The sequence below is a fragment of the Biomphalaria glabrata genome, chromosome 7 (assembly GCF_947242115.1).
Source record: "Biomphalaria glabrata chromosome 7, xgBioGlab47.1, whole genome shotgun sequence".
In the NCBI taxonomy this organism is placed as follows: domain Eukaryota; kingdom Metazoa; phylum Mollusca; class Gastropoda; family Planorbidae; genus Biomphalaria; species Biomphalaria glabrata.
Genome location: NC_074717.1, coordinates 12074969 through 12092892, shown reverse-complemented (window position 1 = coordinate 12092892; position 17924 = coordinate 12074969). Strand labels below are relative to the sequence as shown.

The 17924-nt window shown below is 39.4% G+C and overlaps 1 protein-coding gene across 3 annotated transcripts in view; it reads right to left on the bottom strand.

Moving 5' to 3' along the window:
• LOC106052027 (low-density lipoprotein receptor class A domain-containing protein 2-like) overlaps nt 1-17924 on the bottom strand; it is a 192096-nt gene that overhangs the window by 104616 nt on the left and 69556 nt on the right. For all 3 annotated transcript variants that reach the window (XM_056035286.1, XM_056035287.1, XM_056035288.1), the window contains exon 3: nt 5412-5500. In XM_056035286.1, the coding sequence (XP_055891261.1) occupies nt 5412-5500 (89 nt within the window). The remainder of the gene's footprint in view (nt 1-5411; nt 5501-17924) is intronic.

Below are 17924 nucleotides of genomic sequence, written 5' to 3'. Positions count from 1 at the left end.
ATATGGTTCTCCAAATACCGACTATATATAGTATTATATAGGCCGACACTAGTAGCCAATACCAGTTGATAGTCTTACGTTTCTATAGTGTGAAATTGTATCACTCAGAGTAATTATCAAGTTTAGCCTTGAACGAAGTCGTCTAAAATGTTTTGTTTTTCATTTCAAAAAAATCTATGCTAATGATTTAAATTTAGTAACCTGAGAATAGTAGTACTTTTAACACTAACTGTACAACATGTATTGATGGCACTAATTGTATTACTTGTAACACCCCCAGTAGTCAGGCGAACACCCCCAGTAGTCAGGCGAACATCCCCAGTAGTTAGGCTAACACCCCCAGTAGTCAGGCTAACAACCCCCCCCCCCAGCAGTTGGGCGAACACCCCCAGTAGTCAGGCTAAGCCCCCCCCCCTCCACCCCACCCCAACCCCCGTAGTCAGGCTAACACCTCACACACACACACACCAGTAGTCAGGGGGAACCCCCCCCTCCACCCCCCCGTAGTCAGGCTAACACCTCTCACACACACCAGTAGTCAGGGGGAACCCCCCCCCCTCCACCCCCCCGTAGTCAGGCTAACACCTCACACACACACCAGTAGTCAGGTGGGGACCCCCCCCCCCCCCCCAAGTAGTCAGGCTAACACCCTCAGTAGTCAGACTACCCCCCCCCCCCCCAGTAATCAGGCTAACACAAAAACCAGGTCGAAACTTTTTGTTTCATTTTTTATTTTCCCATCAACATTTTATAAAGAGTTCAAAGTGTTCTCTTATTCACTACCATTCTCTTATTTAAAAAAAACACGTTCCCTCTTAGACACAGACACACACATGACGACGTATAGATATACTGACATTGTCCACACACGATAGTGAATGACTGGACCTGTTAGAAGTTGGTCTGACCTTCGCAGTTCTCATTAACGGCACGAGAGTTTGGACTGGGGGAGGGGAGAGGCAGGAAGTGTTTGATTGGTTCAATGGCCGTCTCTCACCTCCCCCCAAAAAGAGCGTCAATGGTGGTGCGAAACATTGTCAGGAGATAGCGGTCAGTAAGTAATGACCCCCTCCACCAAATGTCGTCTCGCGTTCTGAGTGAGCGGTCAGTTCATTACTGAAGAGTTAACTGCCTCATACGTTTGTCTGGTCCGTTTAACTGGACATCCTCCGACCCCCCTCCTCCTGGCTCCCTCTATAATACTTCTGCGTGTTCCGGTACATGCTCGAGCTCTAAGCTCAATGCCTCCCTTGTCTGCTCAGCTCCTAATCTAACTCCAGTTATCTGCTCTTGGTGAATACATGGGCCAGCTTTAACCCCCCCCCCACACACACACACACAAAATGAAATCTCAAAGAAAGGAATGAATTCTAATTTTAACACAGTACTTATATGTACAAATGATTGCATGTTTGATGTAACGCTTATCACTAGCATTATGCACTGTATTTTACAAAAGAAAAACCAGAAATCGGTTTTCTTCTCAACCAAGGCTTCTCAAACGTTAAGTACGGAGCACTGATTAAATTTAAAAAAAAATGAAAATTTTGTTATCAAGTGAATAATTTCTAAAGATGAATTGTTTTTTTAAGGTAATTAAATGTATTAATGAAAACAATGTAAAGATATAAATTTTATTCAAATTGTGATTGGATAATAAATGCTTGAGAATCACTGAGATAATGCCGAACTTCCTAATGTAGAATGTAGTAGCCTATAGAATAGAATACTGGACTGAAAGCTCCCCAGCAGTTGAGCCGGCCTTGCAATGTTGTTGAGGGCAGCGGCTCGCTTTGGTTGCATTGACGTAGTTAGTTGAATGAAACAAAGATGAACAAAAGCTATAACCTTTAACCTCGAGGTTAAGAAAAATACAATAATTAAAGGTTGTTGAGATTTTGTGTTTATGTATGTTTGATAGCTATTGTTAGTAGACTAGTCTGTCTCTGTCTCTCTCACTGTCAGCCTCTCTCGTCCTCTCTGTCTCATTCTCTCTTTCTGTCTCTGTCTCTCTCACTGTCAGCCTCTCTCGTCCTCTCTGTCTCATTCTCTCTTTCTGTCTCTGTCTCTCTCACTGTCAGCCTCTCTCATCCTCTCTGTCTCATTCTCTCTTTCTGTCTCTCTCTCTCTCTCACTGTCAGCCTCTCTCGTCCTCTTTGTCTCATTCTCTCTTTCTGTCTCTGTCTCTCTCACTGTCAGCCTCTCTCGTCCTATCTGTCTCATTCTCTCTTTCTGTCTCTCTCTCACTGTCAGCCTCTCTCGTCCTCTCTGTCTCATTCTCTCTTTCTGTCTCTCTCTCTCACTGTCAGCCTCTCTCGTCCTCTTTGTCTCATTCTCTCTTTCTGTCTCTGTCTCTCTCACCTTCAGCCTCTCTCGTCCTCTCTGTCTCATTCTCTCTTTCTGTCTCTGTCTCTCTCACACACTCAATCTTTCTCTCTCTATCTCTTATTCTCTCTCTCTCTCTTTTATACTCTTTTTGAGTCTTTTTCACTCTTTCTCTCCCCCCCTCTCTTCTTTCTTTTTCATTCTTTCTTTCTTTCTCTCTCTCTCTGTCTTATATTCTTTCTCTTTGATCCTGTTTCATTATCCTTCGCTCTCTCTCTCTCTCTCTAATCTTTGATTCCACTATCGTCACCTTACAAAGTTGCTATTCATTACTTGCACGAGAACACTTTTCCCAAGACACACTCCGCACCACTTCTGTCTAGCCTCCGTGTAGACCTATCTAAATCCTATCCAAACCTGTGTCTGACATTGCCACAAGACATAAGAAATCAATGATGTAACAAAGGTGTGTTGTTCTCTGCCTGACGACAATGGCTGACATTGTGAGGCGCGTGTTACAGCTGCTGGCACTGACAATGGCACACCAGATGGCGGCACTGACATTTCAAGAAGAATGGGGGGGGGGGGGGCGCACAATAAAACGGGGAGGGGTGATGAACTTAGCACAAAATCGAGGACGTGCGGTTGCGTGTAAGCAAGTGTGAGCATGTAACTCCGTCCAATTGAGCGTCTTTGTGAGTTTGGAATATATTTGCATCTGTGTGTGTGGTTTCTTTTGTATGTCTCCGCGTATAAGTGTGTGAGTGTTTGCAACCCTTTGTATCTGTGACAGCCTACAAGTGTGTGTCAGTTTATCACAACTTCAACTCTACCTTTAAAAAAATAATAAATCTAACCGGCGATAAATTTAGCAGACGATAAATCTAGCAGACTTTTCTCCGATGAATATGACAATAATCAAAATAATGGATGACTGTCTGGTCATGTGGTATGCGCACTGGATTGTCGTTCGGATAGTCTCGATAGTTCTAGGTTCGTATCCTGCCCGCTGCCATCTCCCGTCGTCCTGCGGGAGGTTTCGACTAGGATGAAATTCTCTTCAACTCTGAAGGAACATCCAAAACAAGTAAAAGATTTTAATGAGTTTCATAATAAAACTTTGTTAAGAGATGGAAAGAACACAGAGATGGTCACTCGTACGCATCACCTTCAGGTCCATGACACAGAGATGACCACTCGCACGCATCACCTTCAGGTCCATGACACAGAGATGGCCACTCGCACGCATCACCTTCAGGTCCATGACACAGAGATGGCCACTCGCACGCATCACCTTCAGGTCCATGACACAGAGATGGTCACTCGTACGCATCACCTTCAGGTCCATGACACAGAGATGGCCACTCGCACGCATCACCTTCAGGTCCATGACACAGAGATGGCCACTCGCACGCATCACCTTCAGGTCCATGACACAGAGATGGCCACTCGCACGCATCACCTTCAGGTCCATGGCACAGAGATGGCCACTCGCACGCATCACCTTCAGGTACATGACATAGAGATGGCCACTTGCACGCATCACCTTCAGGTCCATGACATAGAGATGGCCACTCGCACGCATCACCTTTAGGTCCATGACATAGAGATGGCCACTTGCACGCATCACCTTCAGGTCCATGACACAGAGATGGCCACTCGCACGCATCACCTTCAGGTCCATGGCACAGAGATGGCCACTCGCACGCATCACCTTCAGGTCCATGGCACAGAGATGGCCACTCGCACGCATCACCTTCAGGTCCATGGCACAGAGATGGCCACTCGCACGCATCACCTTCAGGTCCATGGCACAGAGATGGCCACTCGCACGCATCACCTTCAGGTCCATGGCACAGAGATGGCCACTCGCACGCATCACCTTCAGGTCCATGGCACAGAGATGGCCACTCGCACGCATCACCTTCAGGTCCATGGCACAGAGATGGCCACTCGCACGCATCACCTTCAGGTCCATGGCACAGAGATGGCCACTCGCACGCATCACCTTCAGGTCCATGGAACAGAGATGGCCACTCGCACGCATCACCTTCAGGTCCATGGCACAGAGATGGCCACTCGCACGCATCACCTTCAGGTCCATGGCACAGAGATGGCCACTTGCACGCCTCACCTTCAGGTCCATGACATAGAGATGGCCACTCGCACGCATCACTTTCAGGTACATGACATAGAGATGGCCACTTGCACGCATCACCTTCAGGTCCATGACATAGGGATGGCCACTCGCACGCATCACCTTCAGGTCCATGACATAGAGATGGCCACTCGCACGCATCACCTTCAGGTCCATGACATAGAGATGGCCACTCGCACGCATCACCTTCAGGTCCATGACATAGAGATGGCCACTCGCACGCATCACCTTCAGGTCCATGGCACAGAGATGGCCACTCGCACGCATCACCTTTAGGTCCATGACATAGAGATGGCCGCTCGCACGCATCACCTTCAGGTCCATGACATAGAGATGGCCACTCGCACGCATCACCTTCAGGTCCATGGCACAGAGATGGCCACTTGCACGCATCACCTTTAGGTCCATGACATAGAGATGGCCACTTGCACGCATCACCTTCAGGTCCATGACATAGAGATGGCCGCTCGCACGCATCACCTTCAGGTCCATGACATAGAGATGGCCACTCGCACGCATCACCTTCAGGTCCATGACACAGAGATGGCCACTCGCACGCATCACCTTCAGGTCCATGACACAGAGATGGCCACTCGCACGCATCACCTTCAGGTCCATGACACAGAGATGGCCACTCGCACGCATCACCTTCAGGTCCATGACACAGAGATGGCCACTCGCACGCATCACCTTCAGGCCCTTTGACCGTCAGGGCGAAATGTGAAAGCCCCCAGGTTCTTCTTCACAAGTTCAGCCTTATTATTTTTGTTAAGTATAGAAAACATCTATTGGACATTTTAAAAATTTGGATTACATGCAATTGCTTGTGTCTAAATAAAATGACAGCTAATCGCTGTTATGGGACAGCGGTGTTAGCACAATGACACACAGTGACACACACACACACATAACAACAGTTATAACTTACTTAAAAACAACTGTTAGATGTGGTCCAGTTGACTTTAACGTACTGGGCAATAAACTTCCACATAATCCACCAGCGCCGCCAGCATGTTCCTGAAATCCAAAAAAAATGAAATAGCGTTAATATACATGTATTCATCATAACAGTTGCGCTAACATGATTTTACTCAAGACAATAATATAACAAGAGAGAGAGAGAGAGAGTGAGAGAGAGAGAGAGAGAGAGCATTAAAAGAAAGAAAGTGAACTTAGAAAAACAAAACAAGTACAATATATAACATCTTTTAAAAAAGAAAAGGCTTATCTTAGGGGAAGAACTGTACATTTATAGCCGAATCTATCAGTTCTGTATGATTTATGTCCCTTAATCGATGTCAAAATAATTAATTCATTATCACTAATTAATTATTAATTGGTCAATTTCTTTATTGATTCATGTTTTGTTAGTGGTAATGAGTAGTTTTGAAAAGTTTCAACTTGATCCGATAATGGGAAGTTGGAGAATTAAAGTGTACAAATATTGTACCAGACAGACAGACATACAGATTGAGTTGATGTTAACTTTGTAGAAAAAAAAAAGAGAACGAGAAAAAAAAGGGAAAAGAACGAAAGTAAATGTGAAAGAGAACACATACACACACACACATACACACACACACACAAACATAAATTCATTCACTTTGATAAGCGCCATGTTTAAAATTTGTATTTGAATCTTGTACAACTGTCAGAACTACTATGTGTAACTTGGCTCTCTGTACTAGAATAAATCATTTGAACCTAAGTTCCTGTTAAAGTAAGAAATCATGGGATAGAATTTCTTCTCTTAAATTAGCAGACGTGAGATAGAAAGAACAAGAGCAGACAATTCATCTTTGTTTGAGTCACAAGAATATCAAACTTTTAGAAAAAATGAGTTATTTTGAATTTTTGGTTGTCATTCAGTGAAGTCTGATTATGAATCTCACTATCCTTGTATCGTGAGGTCCACACAGGAACGTAAGGTGGACATTAATAGTGAATGTCTGGTACAGCAGTCAACTTTTGAAAGCGGAAAGACATAGAACCGCTACCAATTCTTGAGAGACAGAGGGACAGTAGTAAATATAGAGAGAGTGAGAGAGAATAAGATGGAGATTGAGCTAGATATTGAGATTATAGTTCGTGATAGAGTGTGTGTGCATGTGTAAGAGATGTGTGTTAGAGTGAGTCAAGGAGAGAAAGAGAGAGTGACAGAGAGAACAGAAAATCAACAACCTCTTCTCTCGTGAATGCTACCATGGAGATGCATTATTTAAACCTATATATATATATTGAATGAAATATGCATTGCCTGAGCAGCAGCTGGGAACTGGTGTCCTTCTACAAGTAAATAGCTTGTCTATGACTAGATCTAGTTGCCTTCAATTTGGACAAGAATACAACATGAAGAGTCTGTGTTCAAATATGACGTGAGCCTCACAGATAAAATAGTTTACAACATAACATGTGGTTTTATCGCCTCAAAATACAATCTCCTCCCTTTCCAAGCTTTCTCTCTCTCTCTCTCTCTCTCTCTCTCTTATTTTTTTAAGAAAGCTTATATCAACTCACTCTGTCTATATGCCTGTCTGGTAAAAAGTTTGAACATTTTTTTTATCCCATTTCCTATTCTCGAATCTAGTTAAAACTTTGCAAAATTATTCATTAAACATGACAGGACATATTTCAATAAAACAAATTAACCAATTAGCTAAATAATTGTTGATGATTAATTATTTTGTTTGATATGGAAATAATATAAATAAATGCTACTTAATGAGAGATGTGGATGTATGTATAGATTTAATCCCTTTATTACGTTTTGACTCTTTTTTCCCCTACTTCCTATTCTCAGATCAAGTTAAAATGTGCATAGTTGTTTATAGTCGATGATAAAATCAATCCAAAATTAATCACTTAGTTAATCATTTAGTAGTAATTAATTTTTTGTTTTACATATCAGAAAAGGAGCTAAACCCTGTAATTTTCAAATAAATGGCAGTAATTAGCAGTTCTTTCCCTTAAATAAGCTTTGTTTTTGACAAGTATTCTTTTTTTTATTGCTTGTTTCTCTTTCATACTGTCTCTATCCCAATTAATGAGTCAGACTCTTATTTAGTTGCTCTCTCTCTCTCTGCACCTACATTTCGCTTAGTATTTCCTTTCTCTCTCTCTCTTATTCGTTCTCTATGCCATTCTGTCTCTATGTTATTTTCCTGAATCAATGTAATACATTTTTAAAAGCTCTAGACTAACGATAAAACATTTGTGCGATTGGAAATATTTTCATTACTTTTTTTTTAAACAACTTTCATGCGTTATGGTTCAATCACTTTTGTGGACCAGTTGGGAGGGGGGAGTAGGGGTATTTAGTTGGCTTACGACCAAGACTAAGACTGATTGAATGATCCTTAGTGGAAATTCGTTGTGATTACAAGGACTCTATTCTTAAATAAAAACGAACCAACAAATACATTCGGAAATCTCTTTTCAAAAGAAAAACAATTTCCCCAGACAGAGTTGATATAAAGGTCTGTGCAAAATAAAAAGAGTGGTTAGAGAGAAAAGAAAGAGAAAAAAATAGATAAGAGAACGAAACAGAGAAGAAAAAGAGGAAAGCGAGAAAAGAAAGAAAAAGAGACTAAAGGTAAAATGAAAAGAGAAAGCACACGCACACGCACACACACACATAAACTTATTCATTCTGATACATTTCACAAAGCGCCATGCTTGAAATCTATTTTCCAATCAATTCTCAAAGTTTTGAATGTACCAGAACAAAGACCTATTTTTCTGCTGTTGTTGTTTTTTAAATTTTAGATTGATTTTAAATTTTGATTGGGTGTTGCCTGGCACCCTATACCAAATTCACCCTCGGCATAAGAGAAACAAATAATGGATCGCTGATACTTACATTTGTTTCGTGTCTAATGAATTGAAATGTTTTTAAACTACCACTGAATAAGTCATGAATTATTCATCTCACTGACAAGCGCAAAGACCTACAAAACCAAGACAATGTATTGGAAATGTTTGCCACCCTCCCCCGTGTGACATATACATAGTCGAAACATTGTAATACAACAGACACTTGAAGAAAAGGAGACAATAGGGGCGATGAATAAAGAAATGTATTTTATTTCTAGATATTTGAAAGGCTTTCAGAAATGCAAAGTTTAGACATTTAATTATAGTACAAAGTAAAGTACACTGTTTAGGTCTTGCGATCTATAGGTCAGATGATGTGCAGGTCATCCGTTTCCATGACCGACGGTTAACGATGGTGCCATGTGACCAGCACAACGACCAACCGACTTAATTTTCCCCAACTAAAGTCAGGCATCCATTAGAGTTATCTTTACCGAGATTGGAACCCACGCTCCTCCCCCCCCCCCCCTGTATTTTTTAAATATTACATACATTTCTCCAAAACATAACAAAACAAAACAAAACATAACATGATGCCGATCTCACTGTAGCATCTAGTCGTGACTGTCAACTATTAGCTTATAGTTGCTGATTAACTCTTTCTCTCCTAATTGACGATACCATCGTTTATTTGAACTCATTAAATTTAATTCAATTTTGTTTTACATAAAAAGAGCATTCTCCTTTAGTTCTATACCAAATGATACACTTTCTGATAACAAACGACAAAATTATTGAGGCTTAATCACGACAGGGTAGTGAAATAGTACCAAAATGAAGAATTCCGTTGAAACTTGGAAAAATAATAACGGAGAGAAAGAGTTAAAGAGAGCACGTCTTTGCTGTGACTGGACTATGGAAGAGGAAGTAGTTCTAAATATTTTCTCTAGCATATGGGATAAGAAATATGGCTCTATCTTTATGAGAGTAATGAATCTGTTCCATAGTTTTATGTGGGTTCAAATAGAAATTAGGTCCAACAAAAGAAAAAGAAACGAAACATTAATTAGTAACTGCTCCAGCAGACTAAAGGACAGGTGAAGGTGAAGGTGAAGCGTGTAGTCAGTTCCATTCAAAGTACGTCTTGGACCTTCTTGAAAAAAATATTTTTTACTAGATTGAATCTACATCTATGTACAACATTCAGAATGTTCCGATCAGTTCAGCCGACATATTCATATCAAAGATGAAATACTGTCAAAACGGGTTTACCCAATTTTGTTAAAAAATATCGTTAATAGAGATACAATTAGGTACCTTTTGTCTATTTTTACATACATACTTTATAAATACATACATACACTTTACTTTCTGATTTATATATATGTATTATAATAATTAAAATATTCTCAATGATCTTGATCTAAATCTAAACTAATTAGTTTCTTATAGTCACACTGGAATTCAAAAACTAAAAGTACTACTTTTTTTTTTCAGTTATACATTTATTTTCTTTAAAACAAAGGGAAATAAGCACTAATCTTCTATTGGGTTTTCCATGACAGGCAGACGTGAATCAGGAAAGTCTGGCTCTAGCTTGGAGCACTTTGTAAGGTTTCCTTCGACAAGCAGACAGGAAACATCTGTAATGTATAGGACTCTGTAATCGAAGATCTCAAATCTTTGACGTTGGGGTCTGTCTTTTCTTCCACTTAATTTATGTAGACGGGTTTATGCATGACTAAAGATCTAGTTTTGAGTAAACTTGATAAGACTAAAGGATTGACAAAATGCGCACAAGTTCAACGATGAGATCAGGATATGCTTTGTTCCTCGCATCACCGCTTTGAGAACCACTGAGGATGTAGAACGGAAGAAGTGTAGCTCGTTGTATATGGACAGTGCGAGCTTCCGCCAAACGGAGGTCAAAGGGTGGCTTAGGTTTAGGGTGAATGTAGAGGTTCCCAAACCTTGAACAACACAGTGTGCTAAAAAATCTAGGCCTGAGTAGGGACAGTTGTGCTCCCCCCCCCAAAAAAAAAATAGGTCATCATGGTGGCTTGTGTGAGTAAGTTGATCTATCCCTGATTTAATACTGATGAGAACCGCTGCGTTTCTGCCTGCACGTTGTAGCCATTTTCATTCTGACCTCCTTATTCATTAAATGTTTGAATATAACAGATTACTATCAAACTATGTTAGCACTAAAGCGGTAGCGTTAGTCAGTGATCTAGCTAGCTACATCATACAGGACTGTTACTGAATGGATCATAGCATTCGTCGCGACGTCTGCGTGGTACTACGTGAAGATTCAGCAGAAATATTTATGTCGGAAGAACTATAAATAGCAGATGCTAGTGTACCTGGTGTACAGAATAAAGGAAATGTCGACAAATTTGGGAATTAGGTTTTTAAAAAGTTATACGATATATATATTTATTTATTTATGCGTTTTTAGCACTGCAAAATCAACTATTAAAGCTCCTCCTTTTGTAGCCTATATGTTTTTAATTTTGTTGGTAACATTGTAGACCAGTTTCGAGTCCTTGACATTGTTGAGTTGATTATGAAAATCCCCAAACTACAATTATATGCTCTTGGAGGGCAGGCCAGACATTGTCATTTGAGGACCTTTATTCTTTGGACATCGTTTTACTATTTTGAAGAAAATGATTTCTTGTTTTCGAGTTGGTGCCCAATGTTTGACAGAGGAGTGATGTCTTCCAATGTGAGATCGACAATAACTTACATTTCATCAGTGCACCCAGAAGTAAGTCTCTACTTCTACCTCTTGGACATTCGACTGGCAAAAAGTCATAATCAAACGATGAAAAATTATATTCCATTAATGTACAACTTAATTATTACTATTGTCACGGATAAATGTCTGTATGTGTGTCTAATCTATTTTTACAGATATTTGTCAGTTGGAATGTATGCGTGAATGACCGGAAGTGTGTTAATTTTGTTAGACATGAAGAGGCCAGCGTGTGATATGTGCCATGAAGAATAATAAAGTTTCTGTGTTTTGATTGAGTTGTTAAGTGTTTGGTGTAATTACAGCTGAACCCAGGGACACATGGACTTGGAGAGAAACTAAGGTCGTTTCTAGAGAACTAAATAGATATAGTAGAAAGCTGTAACAATTATTATTATTATTATAATGTCAGAAACGAAGGAGTATTCATTCTCATGCTGCTGCAATGGTCGATGTCATTAAAGAGAAATAAAATTCATTGTGGTCTCCTTAACAGTTTCAACTGATGAATTTTCTGGTGATCTGGTAGGTCTGCAGCACTATTGCCCTCTGAAAGGTAACAAAGGGATATTTAGGGCCACGCATGTGTTTTGCGAGGTCACTTGTCAATATCCATATCGGTTGACATTATTTTATTATTATAGAAATGAATTAGTTTTCATTCTCTGGCTTTGCCAGGGTCAAGCTTCGTTTGAGAGAAACAAAAATTCATTTTAGTTCCCTGAAGAGAGTCCACTGAGAAATGTTCTGATGATGTGGCAGGTCTGTAACAGTATTGCCATCTGACCTTCTTAGGGCTTTGAAAGTGTCCTTAAGGTTAGTTTTAGTATTATTATGTTAGGTATGAATGAGTATTCATTCTCTGGGGCTGCCAGGGTCGAGTTTCGCTAAAGAGAAACAAAATTCATCGTAGTCCCTTTAACAGTTTCCACTGAGGAATTTTCTGGTGATGTGGCAGGTCTGCAGCAGTACCGCCCTCTGACAGGCGACGAAGATGTTCCTAGGAATGTTAAGGGCCTTGAAGGTGTCTGTGAGGTCAGTTGTTATTATCCCCTCGGTTGATATAACAATGGGGTATATTGTTATTTTGGACAATTATTATTATTATTATAATTATTATTATTTTGCTTTGTCTTAAGGGTAATGTTTGACACAAATTTAGAACCGCGAATGAAACAAAGGAAAAAAGGGAAGAAAATGCTCTACGACGTGGTGTAAACAGCTTAGGTAAGTTTATCTATCTTTGTGCCTGATGTGAGTGCAAAGGTAATTGCATTCTCGCAATCAGTGTATCTACCTCATCAGATAAGCAGAGAACAAGCGTGACTTTACAGGCTGGCCATGTCCAAGGCGTCAGTAATCATTGCCTTCAGCACCCCACCCCCGACCCCTTTTCCGCCAAATCGCACCTTTAAATAAAAGAGATATGTAGCTTTTGTTTTTACCTACTTATATTTGTGCGTGTGTGTGTGTGTGTGTGTATTCACCTTTCAGCCATTCCATCGTACAAAGAATATCCAGTGTTACAAGCCTCTCCACCTCTGCCCTTCTTTTAGATTATCCTGAGCCGCCCCTGCTAACAAGATATTTATCAACACAGCTCATCTAAATAGAGTAACAAATTATCAACCGACACCTGGTTTTAGCTTCCCCCCCCCCCTCCTTTTTTTTTTCCTGTCCCGAATTTCTCCACCTTTTTCTTTTACCATAAAAAAAAAAAAAAAAAAACGTGTTCTTGTTTTTCTATCTCCAATGCCATCGTGACGACACAGTTCAAACAACAAAAACATTTTGAATTACACCAACCATGAATAGAAAATGTTTTTTTTTAAATCAATGAGTAGAGCCTTGGTCAGTTTTGATCCCTAGTAGAACTGAGGAAAGGCGACAGTGATTTTAACTTGACCTGAAATGTGAACTCTTTTATTTCGCATACACAGGCGGCAATCTATGACTAGATATAGATAGATACATACGACTGAATATATATATATATATATATATATATATATATATATATGACTAGGTATATATATGACTAGATATATATTTTATAATGAAACTAAAGTCTAGTATAAGAGTTTCTGTATTCCTTTTAATGAAATCGACCATTGCAGCAGCATGAGAATGAATACTCCTTCGTTTCTGACATAATAATAATAATAATAATAATAATAATTGAAATTGGATTTTCAAAAGACTTTCATATTATGAGATACAAACGTGACAGATGGAAAGACCAGAGACCACACAAACCCCCCCCCCCCCTATAGATTGTAGTGGCTGGTTTTGTTTTTCGATGCCACCAGAAATTCTTTCTTTGTATTTGAAAACATTTATCTCAGTCTTCTGTTTGAACAGGTGTAAGAATCTGTGACATTAGTTTGGACCTCACTGCCACACCAAATGTATTCTGGAAATGTCAGTTTGTCACCAAGCTGTGGAATTAACCAAAAATTACTGACATATCTCTACTCAGTGTGGTCGTCTGGTCACTTCAACAATAGAAGGACGGCACGTACCATGTCAAGGTCAGTCCTTCACAGGCGTGTCTTGGAAGGAAAAAGAGAGAGAGAGAGATAGAGATGTATAGAAAGAGAACTCTTAGCGAGGTGTGGTCTAGACACGCAGGTCACAAGGTCACACGTGAGACACAAGGTCTGCTCTAATTGGAAGATCTGAACGTGACGAACATTGTTAGAATTAAAAAAAAAAATACAATGAAGATTTCTAGCAGACGACCAGTAGAATTAAATTTGGACTAAGTATTACAAAATCTTTTGTTTTGTTTTTCAAGCCTCCCTAGTTGGGGAAAAGCCGTTATTGCTGTTATTTTTGCTATCTGTCTGTCTATCGTTTTTACAGAGTCTATATCAAATATCAACTCAATTTGTCTATCTGTCTGTCTGGTAAAACGTTTGAACATATTATTTCTCTCATTTTACATTCTCTGATCAAGTTGAAACTTTGCACAATTATTCATTGTACCTGATAAGACATGACATCAGTTTAAAAAGTTAACGAATTAGTTTATTAAATATTGGTGATTAATTATTTTGTTTGATATCGAAATAAGGGAAATAACTGCTACTCAATGAGAGATTTGAATGTATATATGGATTTAATCCATAGAGGATGAGAAGGTAAATAAATAGAACAACATTAATTAATTAGTAATAAATCATTAACTAATTGGTAATTTTTGGATTGATTCGTGTATTGTCTTCAACTATGAATAATTATGAAAAAATTTCAACTTGATCCGAGAATGAGAAATGGGAGAAAAAAAAACGTGTCAAAACGTAATAAAGGGATTAAATCCATATATACTTCCTCATTTCTCATCAAGTAACATTTATACCCTTATTTCCATATCAAACAAAATAATTAATCATCAACAATTAATTAACTAATTGGTTAATTTTTTTTATTGATTAATTTCATGTCTGGCTCAATTAATAATTGTGCAAAGTTTTAACTTAATCAGAGAGATGTAAATGGAAGAAAAACATATTTAAACTTTTTTCAAGACAGACAGATAGACAGAGTTAATATAAGCTTTGTAAAAAGGACAGTTGATCAAATAACTCCAAAGAGTAAACTGTAGGGCTACAGATATTTTTAAAAATAAAGTGCACAATATTCTTTGGTATTAGATCATTTCCAGTTAAGGAATGTGTGTTAGAGACGAAGCAGGGGTAGGCCATGGGATTCATGTTTTCAAGCTGAGAAGATTCTAGAATATTTCTTTCTATTTTCATGTAAGATTTGTCAACTTGTAATAATACAATGGATTGAAGAGGGGGGGGGGATCAGCGCATGCGCCTGATCCTGGCCGGGTATAAGTTAATCTAATTAAGTGTTCTGTTTCTGATTGGTTAATATGTAAGAGGGAAAAAAAGTCCTTATTTTATTTTTTTATTTTTTACATCTGAGAGATGGCTCTTTATTTGTTTCTTCATTTTATCGAATTATGTTTTTAACCAACGGACATTTGTTTTGTTTTTTCAAGTTTGAAATATTAATACAGATATTTTTATGTTCAGCTTAAAACAGAGAATGTGTGTGGCAATAGCTAAACAAGATTTTCTGTGTGAGTTTTCACGCTTTCATACACAAATACAGAAGGAACAAATACAAACAACAAGGCAATGGCTGAATACGATGAGGGATGCGCTTTGGGCTGTCGGTTCCAGCCCCTGGCAACCGTCCACTCTTGGTTCCCCACATTGTCTTTAAAAAAGAACACCTCTGTTAACTTACAGAAAAAGAACAAGATACATATAGTCTTGAAGAATATCACAGGCGTCTCTAAACAAAATGGCGGATGTTTCGCTGATGGGACATATTAATAACTAAAGAACCTCAGAAACTAAAACTGAACATAATCGTCGACACCAACGTTACTATTAAATACAGTACAATATTAACACAATCTTATTCTCTGTGTATACAAACATCTCAAATAACGATTAATAATAATTATTATTATAATAATTATAATAATAATAAGGCTTGTCTTCGATTCGGAAGTAGTTCAGTATTTATTGTGGCTACGCAGTCCTAGTTGTAACCTACATAGTTTGCCACATCCAGCGCAGACCGTTGTATGCCGATGGTAGTTTTAGGTTCTCTTTCCACCGTCGACGTCTGTGCATGGCAATAGATTTCCCTTTGGTGCCAAATGTGTATCCCCCTCGGACTAAAAAAATCTCCAGCTGTCTCGTGTTTTATTTTTGGATGCAAGATTACTTAACTTCTCAAACCTTCACAGAAAGAAAACATACTGGAGCCATTTTCATCTGAAAGTTTGCAGATAGCGATAGAGACATTTCCAATGTTGCTTTCCGAAGCGGTGTACTGACTAAAGGACACAATTCACTTTTACAGTACTTTCTTTATTACATTGTTTCCCTTATCGAGCCCTTCACAGAGAATAGAAGGCTATAAGGTCGTGAAAAAAACAAAAACAAACTTGTTCAATATAAATTGTAGTCTGACATTCTTTAGGTCTAATAGTATCAAAGTCAGCGTGAGGGCTAGAGAGGCATGTTCTAATATACCGAGTGTAAACAAGTACTATCTAGTACAACAGTACTAAAAACTATCAAGTGGTGCTAATATATATGGCACACTAAGTACTCTCTAGGTCAAGGTCATGTACTGCATGAAGTACATTCGAGGTTAAACAGTGCATTCCAGATCACGAACATACGCTTTCACAAGTAACATTAAAGCATTCCGTCTTAAGCAGGTTACAGTTCAGCTTCATCTTGGTACGACTTTTTCAGGCCCCCTTCCCCCCCCCCCTCCAGTAAAAACTTACCTCCCTATTTGAACTTAACAGAATCCATCTCCTGAGCGAAACCAGCCGCCCGCACCGGATTGTCATTCCGAGGAGGGTCGCTCCACGTTGTTTTCGAACCCCCTCAACAACAAGATGAGAGATGGGGGAAGAAGGGTGAACATTCCACCTCCCATCCGCCGAACACCCGCCCCCCCCTCAGTCCAAAGAGTATCTTCTTATCATAAGTTTATCTTCTAATTCTTCGACTGCCCTGTATATAAAAGGTTTGTGAGTGTAGCGAACTGGAACAGCATTCCCGCCATTCAAGCCGGCAGTTAACCCTCGTTAGTGCTTCGTCTGCTGCAGGCTTCATGTGTGTTTATCTCTGTTCGCGATAATGTTGAGTACTCGTAAGATGAGGGAGGGGCATCAGCTACTGACAAGGGAGGGGTACGTTGGGTAAGTAGTACATAGTACATATGTTTGTTGCTAAAACATTAGTACATTCTTCCACCCCCCGGCCCCGTCCAAATCAACTATTTAATCTAGACCAGAAAGTACATGTTCTGCTAGCTAAAGGAAGCCTGAGTATTGTTAAAACAAATTGCTGCGCATAATGGACCAATGAAGTGTTTTGATGACTTTGTGTCAAGAGACCACAGGAGCAAATATAGTACAATGGTAAAACCAGAAGGCATGCAAACTAAAGGCAGACCACGAATACAACGGATCGATGATGGGGAGGCAGATCTAGAAGAACTAAAGAGTTCGGACATAATGACAAGATCTCAAGGGAGATCCGCTGAAGTAGGCCAGGGCTCCATGAGCTGAAGCAGGCCAGGGCTCCATGAGCTGAAGCAGCACTGGGATGGAAGGAATCGGTCAATCAGATGGTTTTCAGTTCGAATCTTGAGCAATGCTGCTCGTTTCTATCAACTATTCTCCAAGTCGTGAGACGAACATTTATATATCTAGACCCAAACTCTAACAAATAGAAGCTTTTGATTAGGAATCCATCAATTGTTAGCGTGGCGAAACTTCAGGTAATTGAATGGGTAATATGTTGTTTGACTGAATTGTCAATGCATATATACATATCTATTTATGGTTGCCCTTTACAAGTGTTTATAACTATTAAGAATATTGTTTTAAGTTTCAATGTTTATTTCTTTGTTTGTGCGCGTACTGAAGGCCTTTTTTTTTCTAGACACTTCATCAGTGACATTATGTCGGCGTCTGTCTTCTAAATTTCTTGTCCCCAGCTTTACGGGAGTGTATCTGTGAACATCTTTGTATTTATCTTTGCTTTCCTTTATCATTTCTTTGTCAATAATAATCATCAAAATCAATTCAATGGTTTTGTATCTAAATCTGTCGTGCCCAATCTATGGCCCGTAGGCTTTATTCGGCCTATCGAAACTTCTGCACACAGTGAATAATGAAGTTTCTTGAAGCTTCTGTTCCTCTTGGGCAATGAGTGCATGGTGTTCCTGTATTTGTTACACATGGACTTAATTCTTTATCGTTTTTTTTTTTGGTATTTTTTATTTAAAGCAACTACAACCTGTATCAGATCAACATTT